This window comes from Ochotona curzoniae, unplaced genomic scaffold, assembly GCF_017591425.1.
Source record: "Ochotona curzoniae isolate NIBS_2020 unplaced genomic scaffold, NIBS_Ocur_1.0 contig_1014, whole genome shotgun sequence".
Taxonomy (NCBI): Eukaryota; Metazoa; Chordata; class Mammalia; order Lagomorpha; family Ochotonidae; genus Ochotona; species Ochotona curzoniae.
In genome coordinates, this window is record NW_024464920.1 from 50867095 (window position 1) to 50888528 (window position 21434).

A 21434-nucleotide genomic window follows, 5' to 3' on the forward strand; every position below is an offset into this window, starting at 1 on the left:
GTGCTCACAGTTCAGCAGCTGCCCCGGCCAAGGAGAGCGGCTGAGAGGCCGACAGCGTGGCTGCTCTCCGAGGTCTCCATCTCCCAGCTCTGTGCGTGCAGCCCAGACTTCTGACACCACTAGGAACCCTTGGGAACATGCAATGGAAAATGGAACCCTCCACACGGCAACCAGGGGCGGGTCCAGGGCATTCATTCCTTTTCCAGAGATCTGTTGACTTACTGTTTGAAAGGCAGAGAGATACAGAGAGATGTCTGATTCATTCCACAGACGGCTGCAACAGCCAGGGCTGAGCCAGGCCAGAGCCAGCTGCCAGGAATTCCGTCTGGGTCTCCCAGGAGGGGGCAGGGGTCCAAGGACTTGGGCCATCACGTACTACCTTCCTGGGTGCCATCAGCAGGAAGCTGGATCCGGAGCAGAGCAGGGATATCAGAGGCTTAACCCGATGCGTCATGACACCCGGCCCCCAAGGCTTTGGCCTAAGCAGGCAGAGCAGGCAGTGACGTCCAGGGCCAAGCATGGGCCACCCCTGGCTGAGCTCACCGGGTAAGCGAGAGCCTCAGGCTTCTGCACTTCCTGTGGCTCAGAGCTGGGGGATGCAGGCCTCGGAAAGCAGCCACGGCATTGCACATGCGACCCTGAAGCTCACACAGAGCCTGCCCCAGCAGAGCGTGGGGGTGGGGTCCAGGCCCTGAGGACACATCCCCTCTGGCCTTGTGACCAGGCAGCTGCATGGGTCCTTGTGCGGGGACATTGCACTGGGCTGTTATGGATGCTGTCACGGCCACGGGGATCATTGCTGGTCCCCTGTGAAAGCTGATGACAGGCCACAGAGCAGGGAGTGGCCCAGCAGGACAGGAAGCTGAGTGTTCCCCCACTCCCCAGGCTGTGCCCAACACCTGTAGCCGGCTGTCAGTTGGCACTGGGGCAGGGAGACCTGGTCAGGCTGCAGAGTATCTCAAAGGTGAGCGGTCAGGAGGGGTCCCACCTCTCTCACCTCCCCACCCCTGCCAGGGGTGTCCCTTTAGTTACCAGGTGCCCAGCTGAGTGACTGAGTCACCCACACACTCTGGAATGAAGGGATCAACGCATGGGAGTCACCCCAGCTGCTACTTCCTGCCCCCCAACTCTGCCACAGCCCAGACGCCCACCTCCCCACAGGACCCTCATGGTCTCCTATCTCCTTTCACAGGCCTCAAGGTCTCTCCCTGGTCGGTCCTCCCCCCTCCCCTCAGTCACCCTCCCCCCAGCCGTGACAGTCTCTCCAAGGCACCCTTAAACATTCACACCAAATAAAACCAAAATTCCAAGGAGCTTCCTCTCAGTGCCTGAGTAGCCTGGGGGCGCAGAGCCGGGGAGGGAGCCATTCCCCACAACCTTCCCACCTTTTGCCAGAGCCCTCCTGGGCTCCCAGCAGACTTCTTGCTGTCCCAAGCTCGTGTCTGCTGGATGAGCTGCAGGTGTGCATGCTCCGGGGTTCAGGGGGCTGCAGGACGCCAGTGACAGTTTGGTTGCGATGGTGTCGGTGGACGCCTGCCAGACTGCAAAGCAAGTGGATACTTCTGGCTAGGCAGAAACCTAGAAGTTGAAGGGCTGGCTCCTGGACCCTCTGCCTGCTCCACAAAACTCCTGGGGGGGGGGGGTCGGTCCTCATTCCTATGCTCCCAGCTTCACCCACACTGGGTCCCCCCATCCCCCTCTTCTCTTGGGGCCAACAGCCCAGCCCACCGTCAGCCACCCCGCCTGTCCGCAGCCAGGAATTCTTGCAGGAACTAGCGTGCTGCAGGCCCAGTCCAGGCTGCCTTCCCTGGGGTTCATGTGCCCGCTTCAATCTGTCACCTCTCTGGGGCTGGTTAGTGCCAGAGACCTCCTGGGGCAGACGGGGTGGGGTGCGGGGCTTGCCGGCGAGCCTGTCCGCAGGAATCCTCCGTAACGGGGGCAGACTTTGGAGGCCCGGGTAGGTTCTGCAGGTCGGGCGGAGCTAACCTCTGATCCGGCTCCAGAGTCGGGCTCGCCGGAGCTTAGGGGGATCGGGTTTCACGCGCGCTGGGAGAGGGGCAGATGGGGGTAGAAGCAGGCGGATCCGGCCCTAGGGCGCCTCCCCGCCCCCCGTCTCTGCCTCTCCAGGGAAGCCCAGGTCCCCACTCCCCACCCCCGGCGAGGCCCGGAGCAGGGGAGGGAGGGTCCCGGCGGCCCCGCCTCCGCCGCGCCCTCCTCCGGGCGGGATAATTGAAAGGCGCGCCCGGGCCCGGCGACGGCCGCGGATCCTGGGGCCGAGCGTGGAGCGCGCTGCCCGCCGCGCCCGCCGAGCCAGGAGCCGCCCGCGCCTTTGTCCCCGCCAGCCCCATGGAGCGCGCCTCGCCGTCGCGCCGGGTCCCGCTGCCGCTGCTGCTGCTCGGCGGCCTTTCGCTGCTGGCGGCCCGAGGTAGGGCGTCCCCGCCCCGGCTCCGCCGCGCTTGGGGGTCGTGGAGCCGAAGCCCGTGCGCCGCCCCGCCTGCGCCCCCGGGGTCGTTGCGGTGCGGCCCCCAGCCGGGGCGACGTCTCCTTCCCTCCCCTGACTCCTGGCAGCCCCAACGCTGCCCTCTCTGGCTATCCTTACCCATGAGACCCTCTCGTGCGCACCCACCCAGCCCTGGGAGTCGGATGGTCTCGGGCTGGCATGAGGAGCGCTAGCTGCGGGTCACCGAGCCCCCAGGCTTTGGCCCAGGAGTGTGCTGCGTATACCTTTTGCTGCCCCCACCCCTGGCCAGGTGGGAGCGGTTTTGCCAGCTTGCTGCTGGGGAAAGGAGATGGGAGAGTCGGGCGCAGCTGGGACAGATCAGAAAGTAGGGGTGCAGATGGAGGGGAGGGGGCTGCATACTTGGCTGCCTTCCTGGATTGGACAGGGCCCCAGCCAGCGATTCTGCCAGGCTCCAGCTGAGCTAGGCCGTTTCTTCCAAACCTCCCCACCCGGAGAGACTGGGGATGGCGTCTCGCGTCTCCCCTGGCAGGTCCTGGCCAGCCAGAGCGGAGGCGGGCAGCACGGGCCACCCAGGCCGAGAGCTTCTGGCTCTCCTGGGAGGAGGGGTGGCTGCCAGTCTCTTGGATCAAGCTCTGAGGGCAGCAGAGCCCTGACCCCGGCCCTCTTGGCTGACCCCCTGGCTCTTCTGGGCCATTAGCCGGCCTAGCCCTGCTGGAGTCTTTTGTTTCCAGACCCCCCTGGGACTTCGGTGTCTTTTCCCCTGGTTTATTTTGTTTTGGACACCCTACTGGTGGTCACCATCTCCTTGGTCAAAAGGTCACTTGTCCCGGTGGGGGTGGGGTGGGGCAGGATTCCAGTGGAGGCTGGAGGAGCGGGTCGGGGCTGGACCTCCGTGGACTTCTGGCCCTGTGCTGGGTCACTTCTGGAGTGAGGGGGAGGCGGACACAGGGCTTCCTGGGCAAGAGCTGGGGAGGCAGGTGGCCAGTGGGGAACTGGGGTAGGAGAGAGACCCAGAGCGGGGGCTCACAGCCGGCAAGGGGGCGTCTAGGGTGAGAAGGCTGGGTTCACCTCTGCCCCCCAGGGATCCTCCCCAGGCCGTCTCCCCCACATCCTTTTGTGCCTAATGTCCTAAGTAATTTTGGCTTCCAGGAGCACCCTGGGCGAAGCCACGCCCCGAAGGGCATACACCCCCTCTCCATTTTGTCAGAGCGTGGCGAGGTCTGGGTAACCCTGGGTACTTTCTGTACGGCTGCACCACAGTCCCTGCAGCCCCACACACGGTCATGGGTGACCTACCCCCTGCTTTCGCAGTCAGATGGAAATGGCTCGCAGCCTGGGTTGCTGGGGTCCAAGGGCACTGGTGGCCCTTTGCCGAGGGCCACTGCATCCCTGCTGGAGCTTTTACCGAAGGTTGGGGTGGGAGAAGGGGGAGGTTCGGGATGGCCAAATGTGTTTTCTCCAAAACTTGCTGGTTTGGACTGATTAAAAGGGAGTCGCGCTGGGAGAAAGAACAAAGCCGAGAGGACTTGGCGTAAAAACATGTGGCCTGGGCTGCTGCCCTTCTGGAAGCTTCCCAGTTGGGAGGTGGGGCCCAGGGCTCTGAAAGCATGAAGACCAGACTTACGGGGTGGGGGACAGCTGTGGGGCCTCCCCTCACCGGGTCCAGGGCTCACATCCCCCTCTTGTCCCTCCCCCAACAAAGTGACCCTGCTGGACGGGTGTTGGGGGTGGGTGTGGTGGAAACCCTTGGGGCCATATGCTAACCCTTTCCCAGGCCCAGGACACCCACCGCTGTTTTCCCAGAGTCACCTGAAAATTTTCTCATGCCCCATTTCCCTAGCCAGGAGCTGGGATGGAGGCCCTGGAACCGGCAGCCTCTGAGCGCCAACCCTGGGTTGGCACAGGCCTTGGCCAGTTGCGTCTTTGGGCAACATTCAGTCATTCATCCACTGTACCCTGGGTCTGGGGGACCCTGCACGGGTTAGGGAATATAGACGCCCTCCTTGCAGGGCTAGGAAAGACCAGAGCTGGGGGAGGAGGGGCGTGGGCTGGGGGGACGGTGGGAGGGTGTTGCTGGCACAGGGCCCGGTGGTGCGGGCAGCGACCCAGAGGGCAGCAGACTCCAGGAGAGGTAACCCCTCCCCCAGCCAGGGGAGACCCCAGCTCCCCTGCCTGCCTGGGATGTCCCCAACTGGTGGTGCAGTAGTGTGGGCAGCGTTACAAGTTCTATGAAGTCAGCTCCCACGAGATGCCTAGGGCTTTTGCCAGTGTATTTTATACAATAAAAGACTTTGGTTTTGCAAAATGTCAAGTCACAACAATTTGATTAATACGGGCTTTTGCAGGCACCGCTGCACAGTTCCAGGTTCTCGGTAGTAACTGTAGATGTGGGGTCACAGGAAAAAAAAAAAAAAAGGCAGACAGGCGCCTGTTAGGTCAACTACGTGGGGTTAGAGACTTCCAGGCTGTTGGGAGCTGGGGGGCTGGCTGGGCCGTCCGTCCCAGGTCAGCCAGCCAGGCGCGGCCAGAGCAGGGCCAGAGCAGGGCTGCCCCTCCTCCCCGTCCCCCACCCCTTCATTCTTTGTTCCGACTCAGACTGGGCCAGAAGAGGGTGGGTTTCCCGCTGCTCCAGGTGCCTGGCCTGCTGGGGGTCCCGCATCATGGGGGTGGGGAGGCTGCGCTGGGGCCAGCTCTGCAGAGACGAGATTCCTGTAATGTGTGCTATGACGTAAGGGCGCCGCTGCTCTGGGCAGTTCTCCCGACTGGAATGTTTCATGTGAATCCCCCACCCACCCCTCGGACTTCTCCTGAACCTGTTTTTCCTCTTGAGTCCGCGTCCCTGCCGGATGGGAGCCTTATGGCCAGTCTCAGGTCTGACCTGCAGCTTCTCCTGGGACGCCCTTGGGGCTGCTCCTGGGCATCAGAGGACGGAAGTGGAAGCCCTGTGCAGGGCACCCGTCTGCCTCCCTGCGCCCTCGCTCCAACCTTGAGGGGGGCCCTGTCCTTACATGTGCCCGGCTGCCAAGTGCCTGCACCAACATTCAGACGAGATCGGGCGCGTTCAGGGTGGAATGGCCGTAGACCCTGCACCAAAATTCAAACCTGCTGGCTTACCTGTAACTACAGACTCCTAAACAGGTCACCGCTTCTGTTCGGGGCATTCTTATTTTTATTTGAGAGACAGATTTACTGAAAGAGAAGGAGAGCTAGGGAGGTCCTCCACCTGCTAGTCTACTGCCCAAACGGTTGCAACAGCGGAGCTGAGCTGGGTGGGTCCCTTGACTTAAAGTCCAACTGGGGGAAGCCAGGGTTTCCCGGTTGGGCAGCAGCGAGTAAGGTGTGTGTGTGTGTGTGTGTGTGTGTGTGTGTGTGTGTGTGTGTCGGGGGGTGTGAGCCAGAGTTGGATCTGAAAGTGCCTCTGGTTTGGGGACATCGTGCCACTTGTACAAGTTCTCTTCACCCCCTTGCCAGGAGCCATGTTCCCGGCTGCTCAGTGGCTCACAGTGATTCCGTGACAGCTCAGGGCAGGCCTGGGCAAAGCACAGGAGGCAGAGCAGGTGTGCTAACTGCACAGCTAATTCTTTGTGGGGAGTTCTGGGACCAAAGAGAGTGTCTGTGAAGGGAAGCAGCTTGGACTCAACCCAGCACCCTGATATGGGCGTCCCTGCGCCCTGACGCCCGCCCTTTGCCCACTCCGGTCAGTTAAGGATATTCAAGAATCTGGCCAGCCACTGCGTGCTGTCCTCACCAGCGCGTGCGTGCGTAGCCCGTCTTCATGCCCTGTGGTCTGCCTGGGCGCCTCTGCAGTGTGGAACTGGGCTGGCTCTGTGGCCAGGAGCCCCCACGCTTCCCCTCACTGATGGATGAGACACTGAGGTTGGGATATGAAGACCCACAGGTGGCTCTGGAGCCGGACCTCAGGGCCCGAATGAGGGGTGCCGGCGGCCTCCCCCTGACACAGGCCTCTCTGTGTTTTGTGAAGTGACCTCTGGATGCTGGCAGCCACTTGCCAGCACGCAGTTCCCTGGGACATGGCGTGGTGGTGGGCGGTCTCTCACATCCGGTTCTCCTGTCCTGGGAGGCACAAAGGAGTCAGGCAAGGATGAGGGCTTGGAGGCGGGGACGCCTCTGCGGCCTCAAAGGCCCCCGCTTTAGTGACTCGGCAGGAGAGCTCTGAGCACTGTGTCCCAGACCCCGTGTCGAGCAGCGAGCAGCCCTGCAGCGGGGTGCAGGTGCGGTGGCCTTTGGGTGACTGCCAGCCCCTCTGCTGGCCGCCTCCCCGCACTCCCAGGGGTGTGTTCTTGTTTTTGTTTGTAAAAACTTTTAAAGTCCTCTTAATTTTGATGGACCAAGGTACAATTTGTTACCAAGTGTTTGAACTCCTCCCGTTTGAAGTCTTGCCATTGCATGCACTGTCCCACTGCTATTCAAGAACATTCTAGATGTAGTTAGGCAATTGCCACTTGCTTAGGGCATTCACGTTAGTGTGGAAAGCAGTGGTGGTTGGAAAAGTTAAGGGAGTGTGTGAGCAAAACATCCCACTCTTTTCTTGATGAGATATGGTGGATTTTTTTTAAAAACAAGATTTATTTGTTTATTTGAAAGGCAGATTTGTAGAGAGAAGACAGACAGAAAGTAAGATCTTCCATCTGCTGGTTTGCTCCCCCAGATGGGTGCAACAGCTGAAACTCAGCAGATCCATAGCCAGGAGCTTCCTCTGGGTCTCCCACACAGGTGCAGCGTCCCAAGGACTTGGGCCATCCTCTGCTGCTTTCCCAGGCCGTAAGCAGAGAGGTGAAAGGGCAGTGGATTAGCTGGCACTGGATTGAAGTGGTGCCTAAGTGGGATGCTGATACCGCATGTGCGGGATTAGCTTGCTGAGCTACTGTGCCAGCCATAAGCATCCATTTATTTGAGAAGTAGAAAGAGAATGAGAGCAGGTGCTGCTGGTTCATTCTTCAAATGCCCACAGAAGCTGAGGTTGGGCTGGGGCCAGTGCCAGGGGCCAGAAGCTCAACCTGGGTCCCGAGTGGCAGGAGTCCAGTTACATGAGCTGTCTCCTGCTGACCCCGGCATTAACCGGAGCCTGCACCGGGAGTGGAGCCCAGCTTCAGTGACGTGGGGTGAGCATGTCTCTGCTTGCATTAGCCACCCTCAACGCCCCATTCAGTGACGTTGGAGATGTTCGCTTCAGTGCACTCCTTACCACTTCCACATGCAGAGTACCTCCTGGCCCCCACGGAAACTGTCCCTCAGTGCACACCGGCTTCTATTCCTGCCTCACCTCATTCCACCGTTCTTTTCTCTCCCAATGACTGACTCGTTCTATTGGACCTGACTTAGTTCCACAGTGTCAGACCCATCCCAAGGACATGTCCCAGCTCTGACTGGAATGATGGCCAACCCTGGCCTTTGCCATGGTTCTCTCCAGCCTGGCACTGGCCTCCCGCCTTGCTGTTTGCCAGGCCAGGTGTCCTGTCCTGTCCAAGCAACCTTCGGGGTGGTCCTTCCGGTTCCTTGTTGTCGCTCAGCGAGCCGTGATGCTTGTGCTGAGCACGGGTTGGTGCTGTGGGGTCACCAAGAAGATGGGGAGGCTGTCCCTGGCCCTGGAGGAAGGGGAGGAGCTGAGGTGTCGGCGAGTGCCAGGCAGAGCTGGGAGTGGGCACCACGTGGGAGCAGGGACCCCTGACTGGGGCTCTGTGGACACTTGCCCTGCACTGATGGGGAACCCCAGGCACCAGGCTGTGCACTGAACCCCCCGAAGCAGCCGCCAGACAGCCCCGCTTTAGGAAGTTCCAGCTCCGGGACTGTCCTTCCCGGGCATCCGCGTCCTGCAGAGAACGAGGTACAACATGCCCACGACAGGGGCACCGACCCCCACCTCACGTGCACCTGCCTGAGTCTGAGAGAGGCTTAGGTTGCAGCTGTGGGCACCAGTGCACCTGTGGTTAAGGGAGTGAGGCCAGTAGGCGGGATGTTAGGAAGCAGGGAGGAAGCCCTGGAGATGTCCTGGGGGGTGGCCCCTCTTCGTGGCTTCAGTTCTGCCATGCCCTGACTGCACCCTGCCCTGGGGGCTTCTGTTTTCTTCCCCCCCTCCACGTGGGGTTCTTGGCACCCAGAAGTAGTATGCCTTCGATGGATCAACACTATGGTCAGTGTGGCTGGTCTCAGCCTGGGGTTTAAGCCGACTGGGCTTCACCCCGGGGCTAGCTTCTGTCTGGGGGTCACCCTGAGGGCTCAGTTGGGGAGCAGGAAATAGCACCCCCTACCTGGATTCACCGCAAGGCTCAGGGAACTTCCTGTGAGAGGCCTAGGGGCCACACCGCCCTTGCTTTGGGGCCCACGAGCCCTGAGCCGTCTTGTGGGCAGGGAGGGCAGAGAGCAGCAGAGGCCTTAGTTGCTGCGTCCAGGGCAGGGAGACTTCCTTGGCAGAGGCTGGTTGAATATTGATCACATTGGATATTGGTTACACTGAATGTTGGGCACGTCATTTGGGGGGCTGTGCAGACTTGTCAAGTTAAAAGTCTGTAGAAGTGTATTGAGTATGCCTGCAGTTATCTGGGTGGGGCTAGATCAAGTGATTTCACAGGCACATATGGTCCACAGGCTGGCCATTCCATACTCAGAGATAAAATGCTTCTGTGGGTCCCAGAAGCTGCTCAAGAAACATGGATTCCTGCATTTGAGACCCCCATGATCATGCTGTGTTCCGGTGGAGCCTTGGGTCCCCTCCTCCCACCTCCCCCAGAAGCTGGGCCCCACAGTACTTGGCCACCTGTCGGTTTTGCCTGGCAGGCCGTAAGGGCAGGGACCTGACAGAAGCAGAGATGCGGCTGTGTGCCCACAGGCTGTTCATGCTGAGCTGGGCACTGCCATCAGGGTTGGGTTCAGCAGGTGCAAGCTGGAGAGTCTGGCTTTTGGTACTAGTTTGCTGCTTGTCCCTTCCAGGCTGGACCTGTGGCTGTGGCTGTGGCTGGGACTCAGGCTGTGGGTGCCTGGGGGGTAGCTTGGGCATGGGCCCCCAGCGTGGGCAGGTGACGAATCACCAGCTGCCCTCTCTCTCCTGTGTAGGGGCCACGGACGTCTCCATGGAGGCCTGCTGCGCCGACGGACAGCGCATGGCCACCCAGCACCGGGACTGCTCCCTGTCCTACTCTGCCGATTCCAAGGAGTGCAGGTGTGTCTGCTGGCGGCCACTGCCTGGAGCAGGGCGAGGGGAGGGAGGGATGGTGTGTTTGTCAGGACGGCGGTCCGCCCCTGCCTTCCTGGCTCTCTTCACGCTCTCCTGTGTTTGCCCTTGGCCCTCGCCCAGCGCTCAGGCACCCCTCCTGTGCTCTCAGTGGTGAATGGGGTACAAGGACACGGGTTTGAAGCAGCCATGGGCAAGCGGTTTCCTCCCAAAGAATGGGGCGGGGAGGTTGAGAGGGGATCCACTGGCACTGTGGGGACAGAAATGGGGCCCACCTGTGACCCCCGCCAGGGTGGGGGTGAGCCAGGCCTGAACTGAGATGTCTCACAACGGGCGAGCCCCGTACGTGGCAGCCAGCGTCGGGCTGGACTGCTGGCTGGCGTGCTGCTCTTCCCCTGCCCCTCCTGTCACCTCAGCGTTTTGGCACAAAGCTCAGAACCACCATCTTGAAACAGTTTTATGCGCTGTGAGTCTCACACATGTCTTCTCAACGGTTTATTTGTTTGAAAGGCAGAGTGATATGTCTGTATGATCTATACAGACAGAGAGAGAGACTCTTCCGTCTGCTGGTTCACTCCCAGATGGCTGCCGCAGCCAGGCAGGTGCGAGATGGAAGCCAGGAGCTTCTTCCAGGTCTCCCATGCGGGTACAAAGTCTCGAGCGCTCGGGTCATCCTCTGCTGCTTTCCCAGCCGCATTAGCAGGGAGCTGAGTTAGAAGTGGAGCAGCCAGGACTCGAACCAGTGCCCGCATAGGATGTCTGCTGCAGATGGGTACCTAGCGTGGTGCCCCACCATGCCAACCCTGCGTCTTTTCATTTAGCTGTGATTAGCAGCTCCATCCTGTGGACAAGGAGATGGGCCTCCCCACGCACACAGCCGTTTGGCGATGATGTCAGGGTGTGCCCCAGGCTGCCGGGGCTCTGCAATCATTCCCGTGGAATTCCTCTGCCTTCACTCCCACCTGGACCCTGCGGGTCAGCTGGCAGGAGGCTAACAAGGAAAGGACTTGTAGGGACGTGGTGGCCACCCCCTCCAGCATGCTGGCGCTTGTACTGACACCGGGGGGGCGGGGGCAGGGTGCCGCCTGCCATTCACGATAGGCAGTGTCCATCTCCACGGGAGGTCAGTGGCATCCCAAACAGGGAACTTTAAGGGCCACGTGGTCGAGATTGGGGGAGTGTCTGGTGAGAGCAAGTTGCACCTTTGGGTGTCAAGCTTGGTGCCAGGAGTGTCAAGGTGGCAGCGTGTTACTGGGAGCTGGGTGTCTGGTCAAGTCCTGGTGGAGCCGTAGTGAGAAGAGGGCTGCTGTGGACAGGCATGAAAGAACTCTGGCTGTGGACGGGGAGGGCTAGGGGCCTTGCTGTGCGTGCCTTGTATTGAGCACATTCCAAAACTCCGGGAGCTGCTGGCCAGGGAGAGCCTGAGTGGGGCCAGCCAGGACGTGCGTGCCCAGCTCCAGGAGTCCCTCCCTCCTGCCCCAAGGGCTCATGGACACTGGCTGGGCCTTCACAGTGCACACTGGCCTTCCTGGAGCCTGGTCTATATTTGAAAACCACCAATCATGCAGTCTCCTGCTGGGCTAGGCAGAGAGCGTGCGGGCAGAGCAATGCTCCTCTTTTGTAAGGCCTGGCCCTTGTGGACCTGTAAATGCTGCTGGGGAATCTGTCCCCGATGTTGGTGGGACTTGGTGACTGCGGAGGCACTGCTATTCCATGGCTGCTGTGGGCTGTGGTGCGACCCCTGGGGGGCGCTGTCGCCATGCCCAGCCCCACAGGTGCGACAGCAAGCCCACAGGGACGGTGCCAGTCAGCTGGACAGCAGCAGACTGCCGGCTCTGCCCGCGGCCCTGGGGACCCTGGCATGGCATCGTGCATCCCGGGGCAGACATTAGCACCCGAGGAGTCAGCTGGTCTCCTTGAAGAGGCCAGAGCCCAGATTGTCCCTGGAACCCATGCAGAATTTCTAGAATTACAGCAAAAAGCCCACATCATAAAATTGACTATTTTGACCATGTTTTTTGCAGGAGATTTGAGAAATAGAAAGACCAACACACACACAGCTAGCATCCGCTGCCTGACAACCCCAGTGCTACTCTTACTGGCAGGGCTGCTCAGTCCAGGCCCCCTCCCTCAAGAACCCAGCAACTTGAGCCTGCCTGCCGGGTCTGCACTGTCAGGTGCTGCAGTTGGGACTCGAACCCAGGCCCTCCAGTGTGGGCTGTGGGTACCTTCACCCCTGAGCCACGTTTTGACTAATGGTCTCCTGCCCCCTTCATCTCTGCATTGCCACTCTGTGCAGCTGTTACCGCCCTCCCTCTCCAGAACTTTCCATCTAGTGGAACTGGAAGTCAGTGTGCCTCATCTTTCGTCTCCCCAGTAGCCCTGGCAAGCGCCCTCCCACTCTCCATCACTGGGAGCCGTCGGCTGCTCTCTCCCAAGGACACCGCGGGGAGCCGGGGCACAAGTCGCTGAGCTGGGACTGCCTGGTGCTCTGTTGGGATACAGAATGCTGGAGTCCCCTTGCTGCACTGACAGGCTGCTGGGTTGTTTTCACCTCCTCCTGGTGATTGTGAAGGGAGCGTGCAAATGCTTCACCCAGCCCTGCTTGCCCTGGTTGAGTCAGTCATGGGCGTGCGGGCAGCTGCTGTTGCTGCTAGCAGGGCATAGGGCTGCTCGTAGCCTTGCTGGCTCCCGGTGGCTGGCATGTGTGGGGTGAACGTGTTATTATACATGTGTCCAGCTGGCGTGTCTGGGGTGAGCAGTTATTACACATGTGTCCAGCTGGTGTGTCTGGGTGATCTGGTTATCATATACATGTCTAGCCAGTATGTCCCAGCTAAGTGGATTATCAAACAATGTTGTGAACCAGTGGAATTCCTGTCCTTTGCAAATTTGTGGAAAGCATGATGTGTGCTGTTGCACACGTGAGCAAAGTCATCCTAAAGTCCCAACCTGGCTCCGGAGAGCCACAGCAGACCCCCAGCACCGCAGCAGACAGAGGCAGGCAGCCCAGCTGGACCCCACCCTCTCTGAGCTGGAGCAGGGCAGGTAGCTGGCCCTGCTGGCCTTGGCTGACGCTGGGGTTATTTTGGGTCTGGGAGGGAGCCACCTGTGACATTCAGACCCCCTACACCGGGCCCGAGCTCACACTGCCATGTGGCTGTGTCGGAGAGAGGTCCTGGCAGTCACAGTCCTCCTCCCTGCCTCAGATCTTGGCTGCTGCGGATGACTTCCTGGGAGCCTGGGCGGGGCCACGGCCTGCGCTGGCACCGCTGCTGCTCTGCCCTCCTGGGCCTGAGCAAGCCATGTGGCACACAATTGCCTGGAGCCGTTTCCTGTGAACCTAGCCCCCGTGAGCAACAGGTGTCAGAGCCTCCGGGCCAGGCCCCGCTCTAGCCACAGCTGTGGGTCTCCAGTTCACACCAATCACCTGTCTGCAACCGACTCTCCCACTGAGTATACCCGAAGAGCCTCCCTGAGGACAGCTGTCGTGTTGTCTCTGCCTGTGGGGGTGTGCGTCCCCACTGCCAGGGCCTGTGTGCTAACCAACCCCCGGCCCTGCCCGCAGGATGGTCCACGAGCAATGCTGCCACAGCCAGCTGGAGGAGCTGTACTGCACCACGGGCATCAACCTGGCCAGCGAGCAGGAGAGCTGCGCGGCGCCCCGCGAGGACAGTGCCGGCCTTGAGGCCATGTTCGTGAAGGTGAGGACCCGGGTCCTCTCCCACCCACACGGGGGCTGTCCCACGCCCCATGCCGGTCAGCAGCAGCCACGGGCTCTCTGCTCATGACGGGGAGCAGAGAACATTCACGTGTCCCCCACTCTCCCCGCCCAGTGCTGGAGAAGTAGGGGGGTGTGGGATGGGGAGCCACGCCACCTGCCCGGAGGGCTCCAGGCTTCTCTGCAGGGCCGAGAGCTCAGGGTGGCTACCATGAGGCTGCCAGCGTGGTCGCAATGGGTGTCAGAGAGGTCTTCGTGCCAAGGTCGAGGGCCATGAAGTCTCCTCTCTGAGCAGCCCCGCCAGGGCCGGCCAAGCTAGGCCCCTCAGCCTGCGTGTCCCTGGGGTGGCGGTCAGGGCCCACAGCAACAGGCCGTCCAGGCCACCTGCAGGGGAGGCACTGAGCCCAGTCCAAGCTTCTAGGCTGGTGGTGTCTACCAGGCCACTGGCTGGTCAGTGAACACCCTGGAACAGCTAGTCCCGCAGGAGCAAGTGTTTGCACGAACTGTGGGGCTCTGGGTGGGCAGTCGTGAGCCGCCCTCTGTATGCAGATTTGCCAGAATTGGGGGTCCCAGCCCCTGGCCTGCTTGGCCTGTGTAGGAGAAGGGGTCCAGGTCAAGGGGTGTCTGGGAGCCAGGGAGCCAGGACCCTGGCATCCATCTGCTTACGGTGGGAGTCTGACAGGTAGGAAAGCAGAGACAGTCCGGGGGAGTGGGATCGGCAGCCTTGGCCAAGGAAGCACTGGTGTTCGGGAAGGGTCACTCTGGCCCCAAAGGCAGGTGAGCCATGAGTGCTCCCCATGCCTCGTGGCAGAGGGGCGGGGAGGAGGGCGTGAACCCCACAGGAGCCACAGCTGGCAGCTTCTGGAAAGCTCCACGAGGGGTGTGCTGAGGGGCCAGTTCTGTGTCAGGGCTGGGAGAGGGCCTGTCTTGGCGTTGATGGCTGAGGTTGGGCGGACCTAGGCCAGGTGTGGGTGGCCACTGCCCCGTGTGCACATGCTCAGGCACTGGCCCTGTGTCCCTAGAGATGCTGTCACTGCTGCCTGCTGGGGCGGGCGGCCCAAGCCCAGGGCCAGAGCTGCGAGTACAACCTCATGGTCGGCTACCAGTGCGGCCAGGTCTTCCGGGCGTGCTGCGTGAAGGGCCAGGAGACGGCGGAGCTGGTGCCTGGCAACGTCGGGGACCTGAAACAAACAGGTAAGCTCCCTCCTCTTCGCTCCCAGGCCCTGTGCTGGGGCTCCCCGCACGGGTGAGGACAGCCCTCCCCCAAGCCCTCATCCGCGGGCGCCACGACCACAGATCGAAAGGAGCAAAGAAGAGGCTGCAATCACAGAGCGGTTAGATGTCTCAACATCTGTTGGTTTGCAAGGCAGGAAGACAGCCATCCGTCTCTGACTGGCACCCAGAGGCCTGCAACAGCCAGGGCTGCCAGGAACGCTGCCCGGGTCTCCTCAGTGGGTGGCTGGGACCTAAGTGTGAGCCAGTGCCCGCTGTCTCCCAGGATCTGCATTTGCAGGGAGCTGGGAGTGAGAGCAGAGCAGGGACTGACACCCATGGGTGTTAGCTGTTAGCTGTCGGGCCAAGCACCCACCCTCGGCAGTGTGCTGTAGTTGCTGACCCCTTAGCTCTAAACTCTAGCAATGGCTGCTGCACGGATGATGGTCCACAAGGCAGGCATGTGGGTACTCATGGGGAGTCCCCCAAGGATGCTGAAGGACCCCATGTTGAGCAGCCGGCAAGTTCAAGTGCTGCACGGCAGCCCCAAGGCCTGAGTCTGGCACCCTGCTTCTCTCCGCCCGGGGGAGGTCACGCTGCCTTCCGGTCAGGGCTTTGACTGATGGGACGGAGTCTTCCACGCGGTGGACGGTCATCTGCTTGGCTTGCAGATCGATCTCATTAAACACAAAGCTTTCCCAGAGGCCAGTGTGGTGGCGCAGCATGTTAAACCACTGCCCGCAGGCTGGCGTCCCATACTTGAGGGTCAGTTTGAGTCCCGGCTGCTCCACTCACGATCCAGCTCCTCACTAACGCACGTGGGAAAGCAGCAGCAGATGGTCCTAGTGCTTGGGCCTCTGCCATCTGCATGGGAGACCCGGGTGGAATTCCGGGCTCCTGTTTTTGCCTCGGCCTGGCCCTGCTTGGGGGGCGTCACAGGGAGTGAATCAACAGCTGGAAGATCTCTGGCCCTCTCTGCCACTCTGCCCAACAAATAAATACATGTTTAAAAAAATGCCTTCTTCCAAAGCACTACAAGATACTTCAAAAAGAGCCAAATAAACACATTTTTAAAAACAAAACAAAAAACAAATAGAAGAAATGCCTTCCCAGCCACGTCCACACCGTGTCCCAGCAGTGTCCGTGGCCCAGTGAGGGGACGTTGTGTCCCAGCAGTGTCCGTGGCCCAGTGAGGGGACGCTGTGTCCCAGCAGTGTCCGTGGCCCAGTGAGGGGACGTTGTGTCCCAGCAGTGTCCGTGGCCCAGTGAGGGGACGCTGTGTCCCAGCAGTGTCCATGGCCCAGCTGAGGGGACACCGTGTCCCAGCAGTGTCCATGGCCCAGCTGAGGGGACACCGTGTCCCAGCAGTGTCCGTGGCCCAGTGAGGGGACGCTGTGTCCCAGCAGTGTCCGTGGCCCGGCCAAGGGGACACCGTGTCCCAGCAGTGTCCATGGCCCAGCTGAGGGGACACCGTGTCCCAGCAGTGTCCGTGGCCCAGTGAGGGGACACCGTGTCCCAGCAGTGTCCGTGGCCCGGCCGAGGGGACACCGTGTCCCAGCAGTGTCCGTGGCCCGGCCGAGGGGACACTTGACATTCGGCAGCAGCCGGCATGAGCGTCTACTGTTCCTGCTGCCTTAGCCCAACACAGCTGGGTCCAGCGTTGGACCCGTTTCCTGTTCATGGCCTCACCTGAGAGCCACGGGCTTGGGGTTCAGCGTCACTGAGTCCTCGTCCTGGGGGTCCGTTCCTACGTCACCGCAGCCCCAATGTGTCAGTGACTGGGAGGGGTGGAGATGGGGTCCTGGGTGGCTGCGTGTCTTCACCTTCCCTCCCACTCCCCAACAACCCTGGCCAGCACAGATGGCTGGTCTCTGCAGTGAGGACCTGGTGCTCGAGGGCACGTGGCAAGTGGGTGGGGAGAGGACACTGGCCTCCCCTTGTCCTGGCTAATGCCTGTCTCATAGGTGAGAGGTTGGGGGGCGCCACTGGTTATGAAGAGGCCCTACTTTCTGCTAATGGCTGCCTGCTTAAGCTGGAGGGCATGGGCGCCCGAGAGCGGCTTGCTGGGCACCCCCAGCCATGCACCTGCCTGTCCTGCCTCTCTGCCCCTCCCCCACAGTGTCCGAGCCGGGTCAGCCTGGAGCTGAGTGACATGGGCCAGGGGGCAGGCTCAGGCTCTGATTTCCCGCGCCTTGTGAAATTTTCCCTGGAGAAATGCAGAGGTCTTCCTGCCCACACTTGCTGGGCGGCTTTGGACATCATCGTCCGCTGTTTAAAGAACAAAGGAGACCATGAGCCCCCAACCCCGGCTGTTGCTGGCACTGGGGGAGTGCGTAGCCGGATGGAAACTCTGGCTCCGTCTGATCAATAAATTCTAAAAAGTTGAGCAGCAAGGGATCAAAAGGGAGGAGTTAGAGCTGCCAGTCAACGCCAGCTATTCGGTGGCACTGTAGCCCTTGAGACTTGGGCCTCTTACGCCAAATGCACCTGTTGCTTTGGTTTTTGATGCTTTGGACTTGGAGATCAGGACCACAGTATGCTTCTTCCCCTAGCTTCTGGGGTCAGAGGTGACATCTTCATAGCAAGTTCACCCTCCCAATCCCCACTATGTGCCCAGTTGGGGGCTGGTTGTGTCCTGGGCTCCGAGCCTCTCTCTTGAGGGGCCCCCTTCCAGGCTCCCTCCTCCCCAAGGAGCCACATCACCGTCACAGATGGGCCTTCTTAATTTCCACTGACCTTGCCGTGGGCCTGCCGGGGGCCACCCAGAGTGTCCACACACCAGCCCTGGCCCATGACAAAGGAAGTCCAGGAATAAAGGGTGAGTTGTTCAGGCCCAGTGTGGCCGTGTCAGGGTCAGCTGGTGGACGCCGTCCAACCTGTCGCCTCTGCCAGCCTTTACCAGCCTTTGCCATGGGCGCGGCTGTAGGACAGAGTGACAGCTCATGGCACTCAATGTAGAAGTCACTTGGTTGGCTCATGGGCATGCCAAGAACCCACCTGGGTGAGTGGCTGTTTCTAGAAGGGCCAGCTCGGTGCCCCGCCAGGTCACAGATGTCCATCTTGCCTTCCTCCTCCCTTAGCTAAGCTCTCCGAGGACGAGGAGCAAGAGGACCCCTACCTGAATGACCGCTGCCGAGGTGAGCCGGGGTCCCCCGCTGGCTGTTCGGGGGCTCCTGAGCCCAAAGGCCAGTCAGCACTGGCATGGCCGGTTGTTGGCCGGGAGCCGCTTCTGCCGTGGTGAGGGAGAGGGTGTGGAGGGGCCATGCCGAGGGGCTGTCTGGGGAGGTTCTCCCATGGCAGTGTGGCCTGAAGCTCACCAGGTTCACAGGCCTTGAGCCAAAGTGGGGCTGCTTGCTTTGGGGGAGTTCCTGGCGGAGTGGAGCTTGGCTGTGTGCCTGGTGCTGTAGCTGTGGGTCATGGACCTTAAGCTAGTGGGCTGCGGTTGGGGGTGGGTGGCTGGCAGGTTTCTCTGAAATGAGACTTTGCTCCTTTCACATGACAAGTCTGGGCCAGCAGGGCTGCGCCTCAGGCTGCAGCTGGAAGGGTAATCAGGGGGCAAGGTGACAGCGCTGAGGCCCAGGAGGGGAAGGAGGGGAGTGACTCAGACCCCCACCCCTGCCAAAACCTCCTGGTCTGCTGCTGCCCAGAGCTGGACTCTCTCGTAGGGGCAAGAGCTGTGTGAGGCCGCAAGCTGGGAGCCCTTCCCAGGAGCGCGCCCTCTGCCAGGACCCGGTCTGCACAGCACTGCAAGGCCCAGTGGTTTCCAGCCAAGGCCAGCACCTAACTCACGTCCACTCTTGCCCACAGGCGGCGGGCCCTGCAAGCAGCAATGCCGTGACACGGGGGAGGAGGTGGTCTGCTCCTGCTTTGTGGGATACCAGCTGCTGCCGGACGGCGTCTCCTGCGAAGGTAGGGGTGCTGGCCGCGGTCAGTGGGCTCTGAGCAGGCTCTTGGGCTCTCTGGTGCCCCCTGGAGCTGGCCGTGAGACCTACGCCTCAGGGTGGGGAGACCAGAGAGCCGCAGAGGGAAGCTGCCTGTAGGGGACCCCACGCCCAGGCACCATGAAGGCCTGGTCCACGCCTTCTGCTGTCCTTGTGTCACTCCCACGGTCACTCTGGTTTCTTGCAGATGTCAATGAGTGCATCACCAGCAGCCACAACTGCCGCCTGGGCGAGTCTTGCATCAACACGGTGGGCTCCTTCCGCTGCCAGCGGGACAGCAGCTGCGGCACGGGCTATGAGCTCACGGAGGACAACAACTGCAAAGGTGAGACCTCGCCAAGTGTGCCCGGGGCCGGGGTGGGCAGGGGGCAGGGCGATGAGACGTCACAGGGCTGGCAGTGAGGTGGGCAGGTGTGCACGACCCTGCTAGTTCTGGGGTTAGTGGAGGTTCACCTTTGCCCTGGCAGATTCGAATGTCGCATGCTACTGCATGTGCCATCTGTAAAGAGTGAGAAAGAGAGGGAGGGAGGCAGAGAGAGGGAGGGAGGCAGAGAGAGGGAGAGAGAGGGAGAGAGAGGCAGGGAGAGAGAGGGAGAGAGAGGCAGAGAGAGGGAGGGAGGCAGAGAGAGGGAGAGAGAGGGAGAGAGAGGCAGAGAGAGGGAGAGAGAGGCAGGGAGAGAGAGGGAGAGAGAGGGAGAGAGAGAGAGAGGGAGAGAGAGGGAGAGAGAGGGAGAGAGAGCAGAGAGAAGGAGAGAGAGGCAGAGAGAGGGAGAGAGAGGCAGAGAGAGGGAGAGAGAGGCAGAGAGAGGGAGAGAGAGAAGGAGAGAAAGGCAGAGAGAGGGAGAGAGAAGGAGAGAAAGGCAGAGAGAGGGAGAGAGAAGGAGAGAGGAAGAGAGAGGCAGAGGGAGGCAGAGAGAGGCAGAGAGAGGGAGAGAGAGGCAGGGAGAGAGAGGGAGAGAGAGCAGAGAGAGGGAGAGAGAGGCAGAGAGAGGGAGAGAGAGGCAGAGAGAGGGAGAGAGAGGCAGAGAGAGGCAGAGAGAGGCAGAGAGAGGGAGAGAGAGTCTTACACAGCAGCGGCTCCGTCTGACACCAGGCTTCCTTGAAGTTCAGAATGCCCTGCTCTGGCTGCTGCTGTCGCCCAGCCTGGCTGGAGGTGCTGTTGGGCAGGTTGCGGGCATGGTTTCCTGGAGGGGGACATGACCACCGGTGGACTTGGAGGGGGCCTCAGAAGCAAGGCACCGCCTCCGCTCACCTGTGCGCTTTGGGACCAGGGTGGCACCCTCTGCCCCGCACCCAGGTTGGGCAGTCCAGCCCTGAGCTGCCCAGGGCACCCGGCCAGCTGAGTGTACACACATGCTTGAGCAGCTGATGGCCATGAACTTCCAGAAGGTCTTGCGGACACATGACCGTTGCTCGTGTTGGGGTTGGTAAGAGCTTCGGGCTTGGGCATGATTGTAGAGAGACTGTTTATGGCCATTAAGATAATGGTTTTCAGATCGCAAGTAAGCACGCTCTTGGCCTGAATAAATAGTCGTAGGTATATGTGCCAGGAAAATGCCTGGGTTGTTTACTTTGTCACAGCAGGTTGGCCTTGTCAGAGTGACAGGTGGGGAGAGGAAGCGTTTAGCAACGAGAGCGCCATTTGGCAGCTTCTGGCCCTGCTGAGGCGTGACCTCGCTGTTGGGACGTTTGGGGACTGTAGTCTAAGTGATGGGCATTTAATAAGAGAAAGAGACTGTTGTGATGTTGAAGTGCTATCGGCTGCCCGGCGGGACCCTCGCTAACCATCTCCTTTTTTTATGATATACCAGATATTGACGAGTGTGAGAGTGGTATTCATAACTGCCTCCCCGATTTTATCTGTCAGAATACTCTGGGATCCTTCCGCTGCAGACCCAAGCTACAGTGCAAGAGTGGCTTTATACAAGATGCTCTAGGCAGCTGTATTGGTAAGACACGCTGCCATCCAGGTGCCCGGGCTCTGCCAGGCAGGCCGTGTACACATGCACGCCCTTCAGCTGCGGGCTGCGGGGAGTGAACGCAGCCGATCCCGCTGGTCAGCCACCTCGCGGTGGGCTCTGTGGTCAGTGTCATGTGTGCATTGTCCATCCACTGTGAAGGGCAAGCTCCCCCAGACACTCGGCAGACAAATGGGAGCAAACGGATGACATCTGGGTTCAGCTCTGGGAGCCGTGATTTAGACAAAAAGAACTTGGCTGCTGGAATCAGGGATACCTGGCTTTCAGCTGACCGGCTTTAGGAAATTGACTCACTTCCTGCTCCACACAGTCGTGACCCCGGGCTGTGGGTTGGGAGCCAGGGGTGAGCAGGTGCTGTGGAAGTGCCCACTGCAGTTCCTTGGCCCACTGTATTGGTGAAGAGGCAGCATAGAACAGCAGGTGCCAGTGCAGGTGGGACTGGGGAGTCCGCAGCATTTGGGGACAGAGGCTGTTTGTATAAGGCGTCCTGACAGTGCATGGTGGTGATGGAGGCCCAGCAGGGAGGATGTCCTGGGTACCCGGGACCATACACTCAGAGGGCAGCAGGCCTTATGCCACAATCATGATTTTCTTTAAAAAGGACCATGTCGGCCTGAGAGAAGGGCCAGTGGCCAAGGAGGGAGGCCTGGCCGAAGGGAGAATAGTATTAGTGGTCAGCTGCCTGCGCCAGAATGGAGGCTGCAGGCGAGCCACCAACTCGGTCGCTGTTGGCCGTTGGCTGCTGGGTCTTCTGGGTCCTTCTTCGGGGGTCCTAGGGCCTTTGTCCCTGCCTGCCCTGAGCCCTAAGCACCGCCCATCACAGCCCTCCCCACCTGGCTGGCTGCAGCACCCTCCCCTCTGCAGGCTGCACGAGCAAGGGTCTGCAAAGTTCCCACAGCTCAGTTCAGATGAATTCGTACCAATGCTCTTC

The 21434-nt window shown here is 60.8% G+C and overlaps 1 protein-coding gene across 2 annotated transcripts in view; it reads left to right on the forward strand.

The window, feature by feature from the left end:
- The first annotated feature begins 2346 nt into the window (after window positions 1-2346).
- The window catches only part of FBLN1 (fibulin 1), a 43004-nt gene continuing 23916 nt past the window's right edge, over window positions 2347-21434 (forward strand). For both annotated transcript variants that reach the window (XM_040991571.1, XM_040991578.1), the window contains exons 1-8: window positions 2347-2425; window positions 9533-9638; window positions 13219-13354; window positions 14394-14565; window positions 17664-17720; window positions 18391-18492; window positions 18712-18849; window positions 20336-20473. In XM_040991571.1, the coding sequence (XP_040847505.1) occupies window positions 2347-2425; window positions 9533-9638; window positions 13219-13354; window positions 14394-14565; window positions 17664-17720; window positions 18391-18492; window positions 18712-18849; window positions 20336-20473 (928 nt within the window). The remainder of the gene's footprint in view (window positions 2426-9532; window positions 9639-13218; window positions 13355-14393; window positions 14566-17663; window positions 17721-18390; window positions 18493-18711; window positions 18850-20335; window positions 20474-21434) is intronic.